Genomic DNA, 13,312 nt, shown 5'->3' with positions numbered 1-13,312 from the left:
CCACATCTCCGCATATATCGTTCAAGAGAACTGGATCACCCACCTATTTATTATAATATACTATTTAAGCGTAGTTGCGAATCAACGCATGAATCATTGGACCAGTGGCGGGCGCGCGCTGACTGGTGAGTCGTGGTCACGTGGCCATTCTCACTCACAACTTATAACTGCGCAGGAGGCCTTTTAACTTTCTCCCATTCTTCAGACCTGCACTCTTGTTTGGTCTGACCTTGATCAATCAGTGAAATTTTATTTAGCAAATTTCGATGTCCAGGATTTAGGCCAATTCGAGGATACACCACATCTAAGGTCTTTGCGATGAACCCGTTCGTACGACTCGGCCGGTTTCTTCGACGGCTGCCGTCTCCTCCAAGAACGCCCAGCGCCTCCAATTTCCCCGTCCTTGATCCTGCAACTAAAGTTGAGGAGGAGCGAATGCCTGCGTATGATCGAGGCCTTTTTTTCCCGGTCAAACTTGGTGATATTTTCCAAGCCAGATACCAAGTGATCAGCAAATTGGGTTTCGGAGCAAACTCGACGGTTTGGTTTTGTCGTGACCTTCGGTAAAGCTTACCTTTATCAACTCCTGAAGCCGGTAGTAACTGACTTAGCAGAGATCATCGGTATATAGCTCTGAAAATATTTATCGGCAGCCCCAGGGAAAACCAGGAAGTGCGCGTGCTTGACCACCTCTCAAATATAAGGTCGAATCATCCTGGCAGCAGCCTGGTCCGCAAAATGATCGATAAATTCGAGCTCACGGGTCCAAGAGGCATCCACCAATGCATTGTTTACGAACCTCTTTTGACCAGCCTTCTTCATTTTCAAGCAACATTGGACCCGAAAAGCCTCCCTGAGGACTTGCTAAAGGGTGCATTGCAGCAGCTCTTACTGGCCCTTGATTATCTACACTCAGAGGCACACGTTATACACACTGGTTTGTGGATCGTAAGGGAGCCCACTCTTGATAAATGCTGATGTGTTTTCTAGACATCCAAGCAAAGAATATTATTATCAGCGCAAAAGACGACTCAATTTTCCGTGAATGGGATGCCAGCGAGGCTGCTGATCCGAGCCCTCGAAAGGTGAAAGACGACTATACTATCTATTTGTCTCGACCGTTTCGTCGTAAGAAGGGATGGAGTGGTTTTGGGATGCCACTGCTTTCAGACTTTGGAGAAGCTCGCATCGGGGAGGTACACAATGGATTGGTGCAGCCCGACATCTACCGCGCTCCCGAAGTGATTCTCGGAATGAGTTGGACCGCAAAAGTCGATATATGGAACGTTGGAGTGCTGGTATGCTACGAAACACAACCTTTACCGATGTATTCATTTGTATGTGGGCTAACGCAGAGATTAAGATCTGGGATCTCTTCGAGGACCACCATCTATTTGATGGTAGGGGACCAGATGGTCGTCATTCTGATGCCCAACTCCTCGCGGAAATGATGGCAATGCTGGGCCCTCCATCTGCTGAATTTCTGCGCAAATCATCCCTCAGTCAAAATTACTGGGATATCTCAGGTGAGTCCATTACCCGATGTTCTAACGTTTGAGTTCATTCTCCCAACTAACTCCACAACTAGGCCAATGGAAACCCTCCGAAGTAATCCCACGTATCTCACTGGAGGACTCTGAAGAGTATCTAGAGGGATCGAACAAGCAAATGTTTATGCAGTTCGTTAGGAAGATGCTTCGATGGGACCCGGATGAGAGACAGAGCGCCCGTGAACTTTTAACAGACCCTTGGTTAAACAATCAACAGTAGTATCAACTTTATCCGCTGGCCCAAAGGAACCCCGCCGTAGGATATACAACAATAAAGCTCCCCAAGCAAAATCTTTTACCAAAATACAATCTCCCGATCTGAGAGGCTGGAGTAACATCGTTGACATCAATAAATAGAGGGCGTTAGTACAGCTGCAACAGCTCTAGGGCGGCTGGGGATCTGGGGCTTTCGATCGACGTCCCTTATTTAAGGATTTGCTTACCCAGAAATGCGACAGTAAGTCCACCTACTAGGAAGAATTATTGCGCAGATCAAGCAAGATGGGCGGCATGAGACTGATGAGCGTAAGTCTCTCAAGCGAAATTATGCCCTGCTCCTAATGATTAAAAGGAGTATGCCTCAATAACGAATGAGAATGAGATTTACAATCCTACAGACATGATTGGGAGCTTATCCATGCCGAGTCCCTTGTCGGCCAAAAGATCCGCTGGCTGAGCATACATCGTTATCTAAACCCAACCACACAACATGTGAGGGTACTCATGGGCATCTCTTCTTGAGCTTCGTACTCCAATGTACCTGAACAGAACCCTGACTCCTTCCGGGATATTGATCTGAAAACAGCTTCATCACGTCAGACCAAGGTAGTCCACGAGTATTCCTCAAATCTATCAAAAAGTCCTCCTCTTCGGGTAACCATGGCATCCCTTTCCTCGATTTTTCTCGAGTGTTGCTGTTATCCAAAGAGTCTGCATCTTGAGGTGTGGCACAGCGGACTTGCTTTCGGACCCGTGTACCGTCTGTGCTCTTCGCAGGTGCGATGTTGGAGGATATTTCAGGCTCAAATGTGCATCGTGGGAGTGCCCCTTCAAACAACCAAGAGAGGAACTCTAAGCGTGCGGTTGTCGGTGCTGATAAAAAGTGAAAGCGGAGGCTTGCGCAAGAGCTGCCCGCCGGCGAAGGGGTTGTCTCTTCAAGTCTTTGACGCTTGTTCCTTCGTCCTTTGCGTTCATCCGATCCAGCCGATGGCCGCTTGTGCAGTTCGGCCCGGTTGATGTCGCTATTGCAATGCTGCTGCCGTGTGTCTCGAGAAGGTGCATTACTTTCAGCACTATGATCCGGAAGTGCCTGTCGAGAGTGTGCACCACAATGACGATGAGTGGCTGGTCCATTCTCGTTGGTCAGCCTGAGGGAGAGGTGGTCATTGTCGAATATGCTATGTGGTACTATCGGCGGTTCGGGATATAGACAAGGCAGCTCTTGTTGACTCGTCCAGAGGGCATCGCTCTCTCCGATGTCTTGATATAGCTGGTTCGACTCTAACCGAAACTCATCGCTTAGGATGACCGGATCAATTGGTACAAGTGCCTGCTCGTGCAGGCCTGGAGGCTGTGGTGTTGAGCTTGCTGGGTTTTCCGATAGAGAGCGGCATCCAGCAACTCCCTGGATAGAGCATTCCGATTCGATGGAGATGTCAGTGGTAACGGAATCACTGAGACGGTTCAGGTCTGAAGCCGGCGAGCCACACCGTGTTTGCGCTTGTGGTGACGTTGCGGCGTGCATCGCAGTAACCACAGGCGACTCATCAAGTTCTGTGACAGACAACTCATTTGAACCGCCGGAGGTTGAGACAGGCTCCTCACCGGACGCAGAACATGCGCTCTGGCAGATGTCTGACCGGAGATTCCCATGGACGCAAACCTCGGCAGGCGGTCGTGCAGGGAGGGGGTGTTGATGATTGTTTTGTTGACTATGCAAACTGTGCAGAGGAGCCAGGGTATTAAGTGCATTGGGAAGGGCAGGGCTGCTTCTGCCAGGAACTGGGGCTTTGTGATGATGGGCACGGGGTGGACGTCGTCGTGGGATTGGCTTGGGCTGTGAGGGTTTCCATGGTCTGAAGGCTTCAATGGGGAAGGCAATGACAGACATATTTCAGGATGGAGCGTGGGAAAGTTCAACGTGTGTAGGGGACGGTGTATTTCTCGCTCCTGAGTGCTATGTATATGATGCAAAAGGGGAGAGTTCGCCATGGTAGCTGTCTCTGGGGGTTCTGCCGACTTCCTTATAAAATCTGCCTATGGCTTCGACCTCGACGGATAATAGGGGCTGAGCCCCATAGGCTAGATAGCAGGCTCGTTCTCGGTAATGTCCGTCTCCGCCTCTGAAGCGTAATTTGTGCGACAGGCGGAGATAGGCGATTCGATCTGGCCTTGCTCTTCGTTCACATTGGTTCGTTCAGGCCGGTCCACTTGCACTGGGCTCACGGAAACAGGCCATCGTGTGACTCGAAGGGGCACTCTGAACAAATCACATTCCCATGTTGCAGCTTCTACTTCGGAAAGCTGGACATCGCAGGATTTGGGGCCAGAGCTGAGCCCCCAGGCGGCAGTGCGGTATTTTCGCTATTGGCTATCGCGCTCAACAGACCTGAAGCACATGGGAGCACGCTGCAGAAATCGAACCAGTGACTGATGCAAGTGGTCAAAAGACTTTCCGAATCTGAAAGTGGAGTCCGGGTGCCACCCTTCGCGGCCGCCGCGAGAGGGAAACCAAGGCAGACAAGGCATTCCTGGACATGCGTCAGTGGCGTTCCTCATAGAGCAGAAGGATGAGCAAGTACCCAGAGAAAGCAAAGAAGGCTGGAGGAGTCTACCACCGCGAGAGCTTAGGCAACCGCATCCCGAAGTGAAGATGCGAGACTCAGGTCCGCCCACGGGAAAAAGGGGGGAAGCAAGACCATGTCCGAAAGCTGCACCCTATGCATTCAACATCAGCGGAGGATGGCGTAAGACTGGGGAGTCTGATCCCACCGGATGAGCCCGTTGGCCTGTCGGCGACTCCGTCCTGGGACAGGCAACTGGAAATGAAAGGAGGACGCCAGGCAGGGTGCTTTACCCAATCGAGGCAATCTTCGGATAACGCGGCATGCAGGAAAAAGGGGGGAAGGGGGCAGTGCAGCAGCTGAGGCGAGACGGGAGGGGAAAATTGGGAAGAGAAAGTGCGTGTCCGGTCGAGGGCGAAGGGTCGGGGTTATATAGATGGTGTTGGGGCAGCGAGCGGACGGGCAAAAGCGGCGAGACGGAAGGGAAGAGGGCGCTAGGCCGAACGTAGTAAGCGCTAAGCCGTTCCGGGTAATGAGATGGCCGTGGGCGGCAAGCGGTCAGCAACGGCAGGACGGCGAGCAATGGGAGCCGTTTCTGGCGCCCCGCTTGCCGTCCGTCAGAATACTAGATTTAAAATATAGAGAAAGAAAAGATTTATAATATATAAAAAAGATATTATAGAATAAAAAAAAATAAAATATAGAAATAATAAAAAAAAGCTTATCTAATATCTTATTAATATTAATATTATTATTATAGATAATTATTATTTATTTAATAATAATTTATATAAAGTTAATATTTCTATATAGAATATTTAATATATTTTTAAAATATTAACTACTTAACGTGAATAATATATTAATTGCTACTTTAAAATAATTAATCTAAAAAAAAGAAATATAATTATTATAGAAATAATAATAATTATATAAAATAATTATATAATATACTCTATTCTAAATATATAGATATTTTAATAGCTAAATAGTATTTTTAGTATCTATATCTATTATCTTTTTAATAATATATAGTAGCTCTATTAAAAGAATTAATTATTATATATAGAGAATCTTAGAGATTCTTAACTATAAATTAGTACTATAGTTATTAGTAGAAAATCAAGAATTAATCTTCTATCTCTAGTATCTACTGCCTAGTGCTTTGCCCACGTATCCTTACCTAGTTGACAGGTCCTCTATCCTGACTAGTAGATATTCCTCTGACACTCCGCAACAACGATTCTCCTCACTAAGTCCATCTACCGCCTAGTATTATACTGTATCGCTATCTCTACTAATATAGAATATTATGTAGAAAGGGCTTGTAATATAGATATTTTATATATATTTCTTAATAAATTACAAATAAAAGTATAGTTTCTAATAAAATATAAGTAGAAATACTTAATAAAAAAATATTAGTGTAATACAGATGTATTATACATATAGTATGCACTAAAATAGTTCCCGTTGACTTACCGCCTTTTAATAAAGGCAAATTCAGGGCCACCCGTGCCTAAAATTTAGGGGCCGTAGTGTCTAAACCTTAGGGATTACATACCTAGATTTTAGGGGCCAAGATGCCTAGAGTTTAGGGGTTATCGTTCACAGTTAGAGACTACTATAAAATTAATTGTAGTTCTAATACACTCTATTACAGATATAATATACAGCGATTTTCTAGTAATCTTTTCTTTTAAATAGTAGATTTTATATAGAAATATATATAATACATAGATTTCCTAGTATTTATACTGGCTTCGGAGGTATAAATACAGAAATATTAAATATATAGATTTGTTTTGGGAATTCTGCTGGCAGAAATCGATAAGAACCCGTTGTTGCGGAGTGGCCGCTATAATCCTCCGTAAACGGGGTTAATGAGTTCACCTGAGTCGGTCTAGCACGATTCGAATCCGAGCCTAGTCGACTGGATCTATGTTTTCCCGATAGTTATCTTATCGAATTGTGGGCATACAGTGGGATGCAAAAAGTTTGAAACTATCCATTTATTGCCTGATCTAACCGCCTTCCTAATTTTACTATTTTACACGGCAGAAACCTCGCAAAAACCATACCTGGGCCTGAATACTTAGTTTACAGGTTACCCAACTTAATAACCAGCATCTATCTCCTTCCTAGAAGCTATAAGTCGATGTGTAGATAGACGTGTGTAGGTTCAAATACTGAATTTGGTGGGTTAGTATATGGCGGTATGTAGGGCGGTCAAGCGGATGGTTTCAAACTTTTTGCATCCCACTGTAATTAATTATGTAGATAATTAAGCAATTCGACAGGGTAATATTAATATCAGAACTTTCCATAACCCAGCAAGGAAAATTTATGATAACATCTTCTAGATAGCGTATGATTTTAATCAAGCCTCACTAGTGCTCAAACTGTCCTATTATGACAAAGCCATCTTACGCCTAAAATATATTAACCCTAGTGCTCAAATATATAAATAGCAATCATCTATACATGCGAAGTCCCCTCCCCCTTTTTGTCGCCTTTCTTTGGCATCCGTGGAAGCCCCAACCATAACAACAAAATCCCACCGGAGAGACCAATGATAAATGGCTGCAAGACCTGCACACCTCGCGCCTGTGCAATAGCGCCCACAACGAAAGGCAGCACAGCAGCTCCACCACCTCCAAATGCCGCCGCAAACCCAATGGCACTGACGTGTAATGCTCGTGGAAGCAACTTGGTAGCGACAATAACTGCAGCTGGGAAGAAAGGACCGAGGAAGAATCCCTGGAATGAGACCGCGACGGCGGATGCGTAGAAGTTAGGCACGAGCCAGAGGATGAGTCCACAGGCTATTGCGAAGAGGGAGTATACCTTGTCGAAGTTAATATGTTAGTTGATTTGGAACGAACGAAGGTGGGAAGCAGATTGGAGATACATACGATAATGGCCATCTTTTCCCCGATTCGTGGAGTGATGAAACCGAGTACTACTCGACCACAGGCAATGCCTAGCCAGAAGCCCGTGGCTACCATGCCGCTGGCGAAGTCTTCTCCGTGTCGCACTCGCATCATGAACGTCACGATCCATCCGCCCAAAGCGACTTCAATGCCGACATACCCGAGGAGGAAGAATGCGCAAATCCAAGTGACCCTAGCAGATCGCTTCGTGAAGAGAGCTTGACGCAGGCCTCCAGCAGGGTCGTCCCCTTGGGGAGTAGCCTCCTGTAAGGCTGCTGCTGTGGAATCCCAAAAGACAGTTAGACAAAACGCAAGCTCCATAGCGGCACAACCAATCTGTAAAGCTATTATATCAGAGACTTTCTCAACACATCTGAGATAACGACATACCATAATATAGTAAAAATAGTACCAGGGCACTTTTGCCTCCGTAATTAACGAAGTCGCTATCAGTGGGCTCAGAACTGCCCCAACACCATATAGTCCGTGTAGGAGTCCCAGGAGTTCGTTGGCATTGGCCATATTGCCAATCCAAGCGTTCCAGGCTGAGTCCGCCAATCCATTTCCGAAACCCGCGAAAATGAAGGACACTACTAGAACTGGATATGGGGGATGGACGCAATTGACAATATATGCCAATAAATGGCATCCCGGGGAAATCCAGGCCACTCCGCGGCGACCAAGCGTTGTATGGATCTTGTTGTTAAGTAGCGCAGCCAGGGTATAGCCGCCCAGCGGTGACAGGAAAACTAGAGAGACGATAGTATAAGAGAGATTATAATAATTTTCGAGCTAAGCAATCAGCGGTGGATCTAATAACGTGTAGGGTTCACGCTTACATATGGAATTAAAGGCTATAAATATTAGCTATGCTCTGATCAACCGGCAATTGAACTTACCCCATACGCGGCATCATTCGCTCCCATCACCAGAAAACTCCAAAATGTAGCCAGCGTCTTGAGTATATTGGACCTGGGATGATTCCATCGTTCCGCCTCTTTAAATACAGGCTTAGCCTGCTGTGCGCTCTTTTCAGGAGTTGGGCTTTGCTGTGCTAAAGCACTGTCTAAGTCTGGATTGTTAGTCGCCATGCTTTTGGGTAACTTCTGAGATTCAGAAATTAGGATCTGGGTCTTTATATCGACAGGACCCAGCACAGCGCTAAACCAAGTAAAGAGTAGTGGAATACAGCCTAAATTGGCCCTACAGTTACTTCTTTGCCAAGTATTGTCGGTCCAACCGTGTAGGATGTGATTCATCGATCCATTGCCACATTGACCCAAAACTAAATCAGTCCACATCCCCACAACGGTGCGACGAGAGGCAGACGAGGTGTTGGTCTTTTCGACATGAATAGCCCATGTGAGACTTGATACACGTCCTCTATAGACCCCAAAGGAGGTCCGTGAGATATCATAGTTTGTACATTTATTTCGTGGCACTACTAAGTAAGAGTACATTTTAAGAGCCCTCCTTTCTTCGAGGAAAGGACAAAATGAGCAATTGAGCATCAATCGGCAAGAAGCACGTAGACAGGTGTTGAGGTCCAGCACTAGTAATGTAAATTAGCTTCAGGTGCGATAAGCTTATACGAACCAGCTTAACAGGAAAGATACCCTTGAAGGATTCTAGACGTTGAGGGCGAGTCATCAGCCTACTTTTGTGGCGGATACATGAAGACTTTGAAGCTGTTGACATGATCGGAAGTACCCAAAATGGAAAGTGATCGGGTTGCTGGCGGATCTACCCTTTCAAGCTTAGTGCTGCACAGAAGGAGATCTAATCTTATTGGATTCTGGATACATATACGAGATACACTATGCCTAATATGGTAGAACACCCAACTCCAAATTTCCCACGTTTGAACCAGCTGATCGGTTGGCGGTCCATCATATTCAACCCCACCTCGCACTCCAGCTCGCACAGCAAACCCATGGCGAAGCTCCCTTGGCCCTCATGCCAATTTGTTGCTCATGTTCAATGCATCCCAGTTGATCTTTGGCCCGGTGAACTTATTCTTCCGCTCTAACCACAGTAGCATTATAAGGATATACACTCCCACTAGGACAGCCGACCCACTATATCCACATTAGTACTCTCAAGGACGCGGGTCGAGATGGCAAGGATGACAAAAGCACTTACTAATTCATCGACCCTGCTGTTGCCGGTAGTTTGGTCGGGAAACAGAACAGTATCCCACTGAAAGTCAACCATACGGTGGAGAAAATATTCACTGCGTATCCCCATCGACCCAGGTTAAAAGCGCGTACCGGAAGCTTGTCCCGTCCAACTGTCGCCAGGATGGCCTGTGGGACGGTGAAGCTGATGTTCAAGAAGAGGATCGACATGTTCACGATGCAGTTGAATGCGGTCGAACTGGCGATATAGACCAGGCCGTAAAGGAGACAGAACGAAACCGACAGGAATGTGGTGCGCACGGGGATGTTGAACTTCGGGTCGATGAAATTCCAATAGTGGGAGAAAGGAAGGCCGTTCTGTTTTGGTAAGCATCACACACCTTAATTCTTGGCTGCGCCTGGAAACATACATCTCTAGAGAACGCCCACGCGATCCGACTCGAGGTTATCCATTGGCTTGGACCGCAGGCTGACCGGTTAGTATAGTACTACACACCAAAGGACACCGACTTACTCCAATACAGAAATGTCATGAAGGCTTGCAGCGCTGTGGCGCCCACCTTGCTTCCTGTCGCTTGGTAGTAGACCTCCATGCTAGGGATGAAAGCCTTGTGAACTGCATCAATGTCATGGATGCCGCAGAGCATCACTGTGACCCACGGTACAGCTGTCATAACACCTACTAGGACTCCGAGATTACTGCCAACAGTTAGCAGAATGTCAACATTTATCTGTGGTCGATCATACATCACAAGAGGGATCCTCCGGCCCGGTTGTGGCATTTCCTCCGCGATATGTGTGACAGCTCCGATAGCCGCATAGCAGTATTGTCCCATCGTGATGCTCAGCAACCATGCTGGGGCCGTGTCCCAGCCACTGGTCCCCTGGAACGTCGTGAGGATTTCAGGATGGTAGCGTCCCCGGCCTGAGGCGAGCACAGCTATCAAGACTATGATTAAGCCGGTTATGGACAGGGTAAACGTGGTTTTCGTCAGGTAATCATAACGTCTCTGTGGAACGGCGAAGACAGGAACCACTAATCAATTAGTCACGGCGTCTATAAGCAGACCTTGGGGCCTTACAGGTCAAAGTGACCACCAACACATAACACAAGTATATTTGCCACCTCTCATGCTGAAAGTCTGGATACCAGAACACTGCTATCCCAAACGCCGAGATGCCTGTATAGATGATGCCCGATGCCGCACTAACCCACCATGCTATTACATTGGTAATACCAACTGTGTATGCGGCAAACTTCTTGTACTTCGGTGGAGCGAGGATATATGTGAAGTGATATTGACCCTAGAGGTTGTCAGCGTGGTCGAAGCATGATGATAGCGAAATTGAACGAACCCCTGAAGAGGGTAATGCAGAGCATAGCTCTGCCAGTCCTAGCAGCACGATCCATTGCGCTACCGCCGCAATCATCACTCCGAAGAGGACGGTCGGGCCACCTCCATATGCCAGGGGCGTTCCGAACGTTGCTCCGTAACCTAACCATGAGTTGGCAATACTACCTAAGTCAGTGAACGGGACTTCATGCGGCTTGTTGTGGATGGCCCTACCTGAACGACAATCCAATGGCTCCCACCCAGGAAAATGACCGTGCAAGCTCGGGCCGATGACCCTGGGCCTGGAGGACGGCATCGTCTGGAGCAAGGCTCTCGTCGGATAGTTTTTCTACCTCGTACGGAAGCTGATTCTTGATATCTGCGGTGTCAGTCATCTTGGACTATGGTGACGAAGACTGACAAAGTCGGCTCCGAGGTATGAAGGGAAGAAAAGGGATCGGGGAGATATTAGCACTACACATGTGAAATACGGTGCGTTGCACCGCATATTAAATAGCAGCTACGCTGGTGCTAGGTTACTTGGCTATTCTATCGAGCAATTGCTTGGGACTTTCACACACCCAGACGGGAAGCAAGGATGTGGAATGTTCAGAGTGGAACCAACAACGTAGGGGGTGGGGAATCCAGCCTGTATGGAATGTTAACTATGAGAGCATCTTGAACGTTAATGGGACCGTTTCTTCAGATCATCAGCCTGTCCTTTGACCCTGTGAGCATTTACAGCTCTGCCGAACCATGCATGTTGCGAAACTATGATTGTATATGATGCAACTTGATGCTGGCGGCTGCAAGAGAATAAATAAGCACCTGCTTCAGACTCAAACCCCGGCGGTTAACCTGCACTCCTCCGCCCCCTTGCATTGAAGCCTACGTTTGACTATTGCACTGGAGCTCTCCACTGTAGAAATGTCGATCAAATTGGAGACCTCATGATATACCCTCTTACCAAATTAACCAGCTTCTTCTGCCTTGGACACCTCGTCGTAGCCCTACACCAAGGCCATTACATTCCACGAATCCACGATCAGCGTGCTTTCGTTTGAACCGATAAAATCAGGAGATGTAGAGGATTCAGGACACGCTGATAAGCAGCTTATTAAGAGACTTCACCAGAGCTACGATCAAGGTATGTGTCTTCTAGGAAAGCCGAAGTTGCCGGCCGAGCTATCTTATTAACCTTAAGGGGAAACCCGTCGAGCTCCCAGAGCTCTAGCTTAGCTCTCAGGTGGCCAGTGCTCTCTCCCATTTTACCAATAAACTCAGTTTCGATTAGTAGCTGCCTTCATAGCTGTTAGCATTGCGGCTCAGCAGTCGCCAGACCTAGATCCCTCTCACATCAGCACTAACCACTAAATTCACACGTTGAGTGGCTTGGTGGTACCATCCAATACGAGCAGGGGTCCCTGCCATAATAATAGTAGCAACCGATTCTGCCGAGTATAAAAGACCCCCCCGAACCCCACACGTAGATCCTCTCGCGATCCTAGCGATAACAACATTCTCAGACGCCTAAGCACCCCCATCAATGGCAGAAGCCAAGTCATACGCCGGAAGTTGCCACTGTGGCCAAGTCAAGTACACCTTTTCATTATCGCCACCGATTGAGGAACAGGAGGTCGTCCAGTGTAACTGTAGGTTTAACCTAACTAATCCCATTTATCTCACCGTCGGCAATTAAACCGAATTCTGGCATGCGGCATTTACGCCTAATTCTTCCCTATCTGGGCTAATTTTATCCCCGAATGACGCAGGCTCCATTTGCCATATTAATGGCTATTTACTGGTTTATCCGAAAATAGACGATTTTGAGTTTCCGAGGGAGGACTCTGTGAAGGTTGTTTTCTTTTTCTATTTACCTTTTTCGTCCTCTTTTGTTGTTATTATTATTAATCCTAAGAATCTTTGTTGCGTCATTGCACTGGGTCCTTTTTATGCAGGGTATTATTATCTTGGCTAACTTTCTGACGAGCAGGCTTATCGCTTTGCTTCCGAACAGGTCCCCCATTATTTCTGTAGGAATTGTGGGACTAGTGTTTATGCGAGAAGTACTATTCCGCAATTCAGTCATCTTGTTGCCTTGAATGTAGTTCTCTCTTTTTTTTTTTTTTATTAAAAAAAAAAACCCCTCTTGTTATAAAGAGTGTGTGGTTAATGTTGTGTCTAGGTACGTACTGTTCCCGGCGTTGACATTGAGGCTCTGAAAATTAAGAAGATGGACGGAAAGAGTGTCAAGTTTGAAAAGCAAAGTTGATTTTCTATAATCATGTCTTCAGTGATACTATAGGGGAAGATAGGTGGGAGGTGCTTAACGCTGTTTAGGGTTGGTGTTGTATATTCTTGCTTATATATTTCTGCACGTGATGGATCCGGTTGGATATTTAGGAGGGGCTCGCCTAACAGAGTTAGTGAAATTATATATTTCGGTCGAGATGAGCCTTGTATATGATAGTATATAATGCTATATGGAAGGTTATATATGACAACAGAGTATGTGTATGTGAAGTTGCAAAGTGTTTGTCTTCAAGTGATGTGATTCGTGCGTATGTAAATTGT

General features: G+C 46.6%; 5 protein-coding genes across 5 annotated transcripts; 2 read left to right on the top strand and 3 right to left on the bottom strand.

Moving 5' to 3' along the window:
* Positions 1-318: 318 nt before the first annotated feature.
* Positions 319-1,770, top strand: F9C07_5376 (kinase-like domain-containing protein; the record flags this gene model as incomplete). Its single annotated transcript, XM_041295077.2, has 5 exons — positions 319-563; positions 615-937; positions 991-1,298; positions 1,364-1,526; positions 1,589-1,770. The coding sequence occupies 5 exons, from the start codon at positions 319-321 to the stop codon at positions 1,768-1,770; spliced, it is 1,221 nt and encodes a 406-aa protein (XP_041149982.2).
* A 91-nt stretch (positions 1,771-1,861) lies between these two features.
* On the bottom strand, positions 1,862-4,184 carry F9C07_1840295 (uncharacterized protein). The gene has a single exon (XM_041287391.2). It carries the CDS (start codon positions 3,658-3,660, stop codon positions 2,272-2,274), a length of 1,389 nt encoding a protein of 462 aa, XP_041149981.1. The 5' UTR covers positions 3,661-4,184; the 3' UTR covers positions 1,862-2,271.
* A 2,527-nt stretch (positions 4,185-6,711) lies between these two features.
* On the bottom strand, positions 6,712-8,929 carry F9C07_2280601 (putative MFS transporter). Its single transcript, XM_071510447.1, has 4 exons — positions 8,166-8,929; positions 8,106-8,120; positions 7,249-8,058; positions 6,712-7,180 (listed from the first exon to the last, which is right to left on the bottom strand). Exons 1-4 carry the CDS (start codon positions 8,775-8,777, stop codon positions 6,812-6,814), a joined length of 1,806 nt encoding a protein of 601 aa, XP_071366872.1. The 5' UTR covers positions 8,778-8,929; the 3' UTR covers positions 6,712-6,811.
* Positions 8,930-8,965: 36 nt separating this feature from the next.
* Positions 8,966-12,223, bottom strand: F9C07_2280600 (GABA permease). Its single transcript, XM_041295082.2, has 8 exons — positions 10,973-12,223; positions 10,761-10,920; positions 10,487-10,709; positions 10,152-10,440; positions 9,919-10,103; positions 9,815-9,873; positions 9,409-9,761; positions 8,966-9,344 (listed from the first exon to the last, which is right to left on the bottom strand). The coding sequence occupies exons 1-8, from the start codon at positions 11,131-11,133 to the stop codon at positions 9,221-9,223; spliced, it is 1,554 nt and encodes a 517-aa protein (XP_041149979.1). The 5' UTR covers positions 11,134-12,223; the 3' UTR covers positions 8,966-9,220.
* On the top strand, positions 12,224-13,004 carry F9C07_2143899 (Mss4-like protein). The gene is made up of 4 exons (XM_071509189.1): positions 12,224-12,390; positions 12,511-12,593; positions 12,732-12,923; positions 12,984-13,004. The coding sequence occupies exons 1-3, from the start codon at positions 12,285-12,287 to the stop codon at positions 12,870-12,872; spliced, it is 330 nt and encodes a 109-aa protein (XP_071366871.1). The 5' UTR covers positions 12,224-12,284; the 3' UTR covers positions 12,873-12,923; positions 12,984-13,004.
* Positions 13,005-13,312: the final 308 nt, after the last annotated feature.

This window comes from Aspergillus flavus, chromosome 7 (assembly GCF_009017415.1).
Source record: "Aspergillus flavus chromosome 7, complete sequence".
Lineage (NCBI taxonomy): Eukaryota > Fungi > Ascomycota > Eurotiomycetes > Eurotiales > Aspergillaceae > Aspergillus > Aspergillus flavus.
The sequence above is the reverse complement of the archived record's forward strand: the minus strand, read 5'-3'. Positions and strand labels throughout refer to the sequence as shown.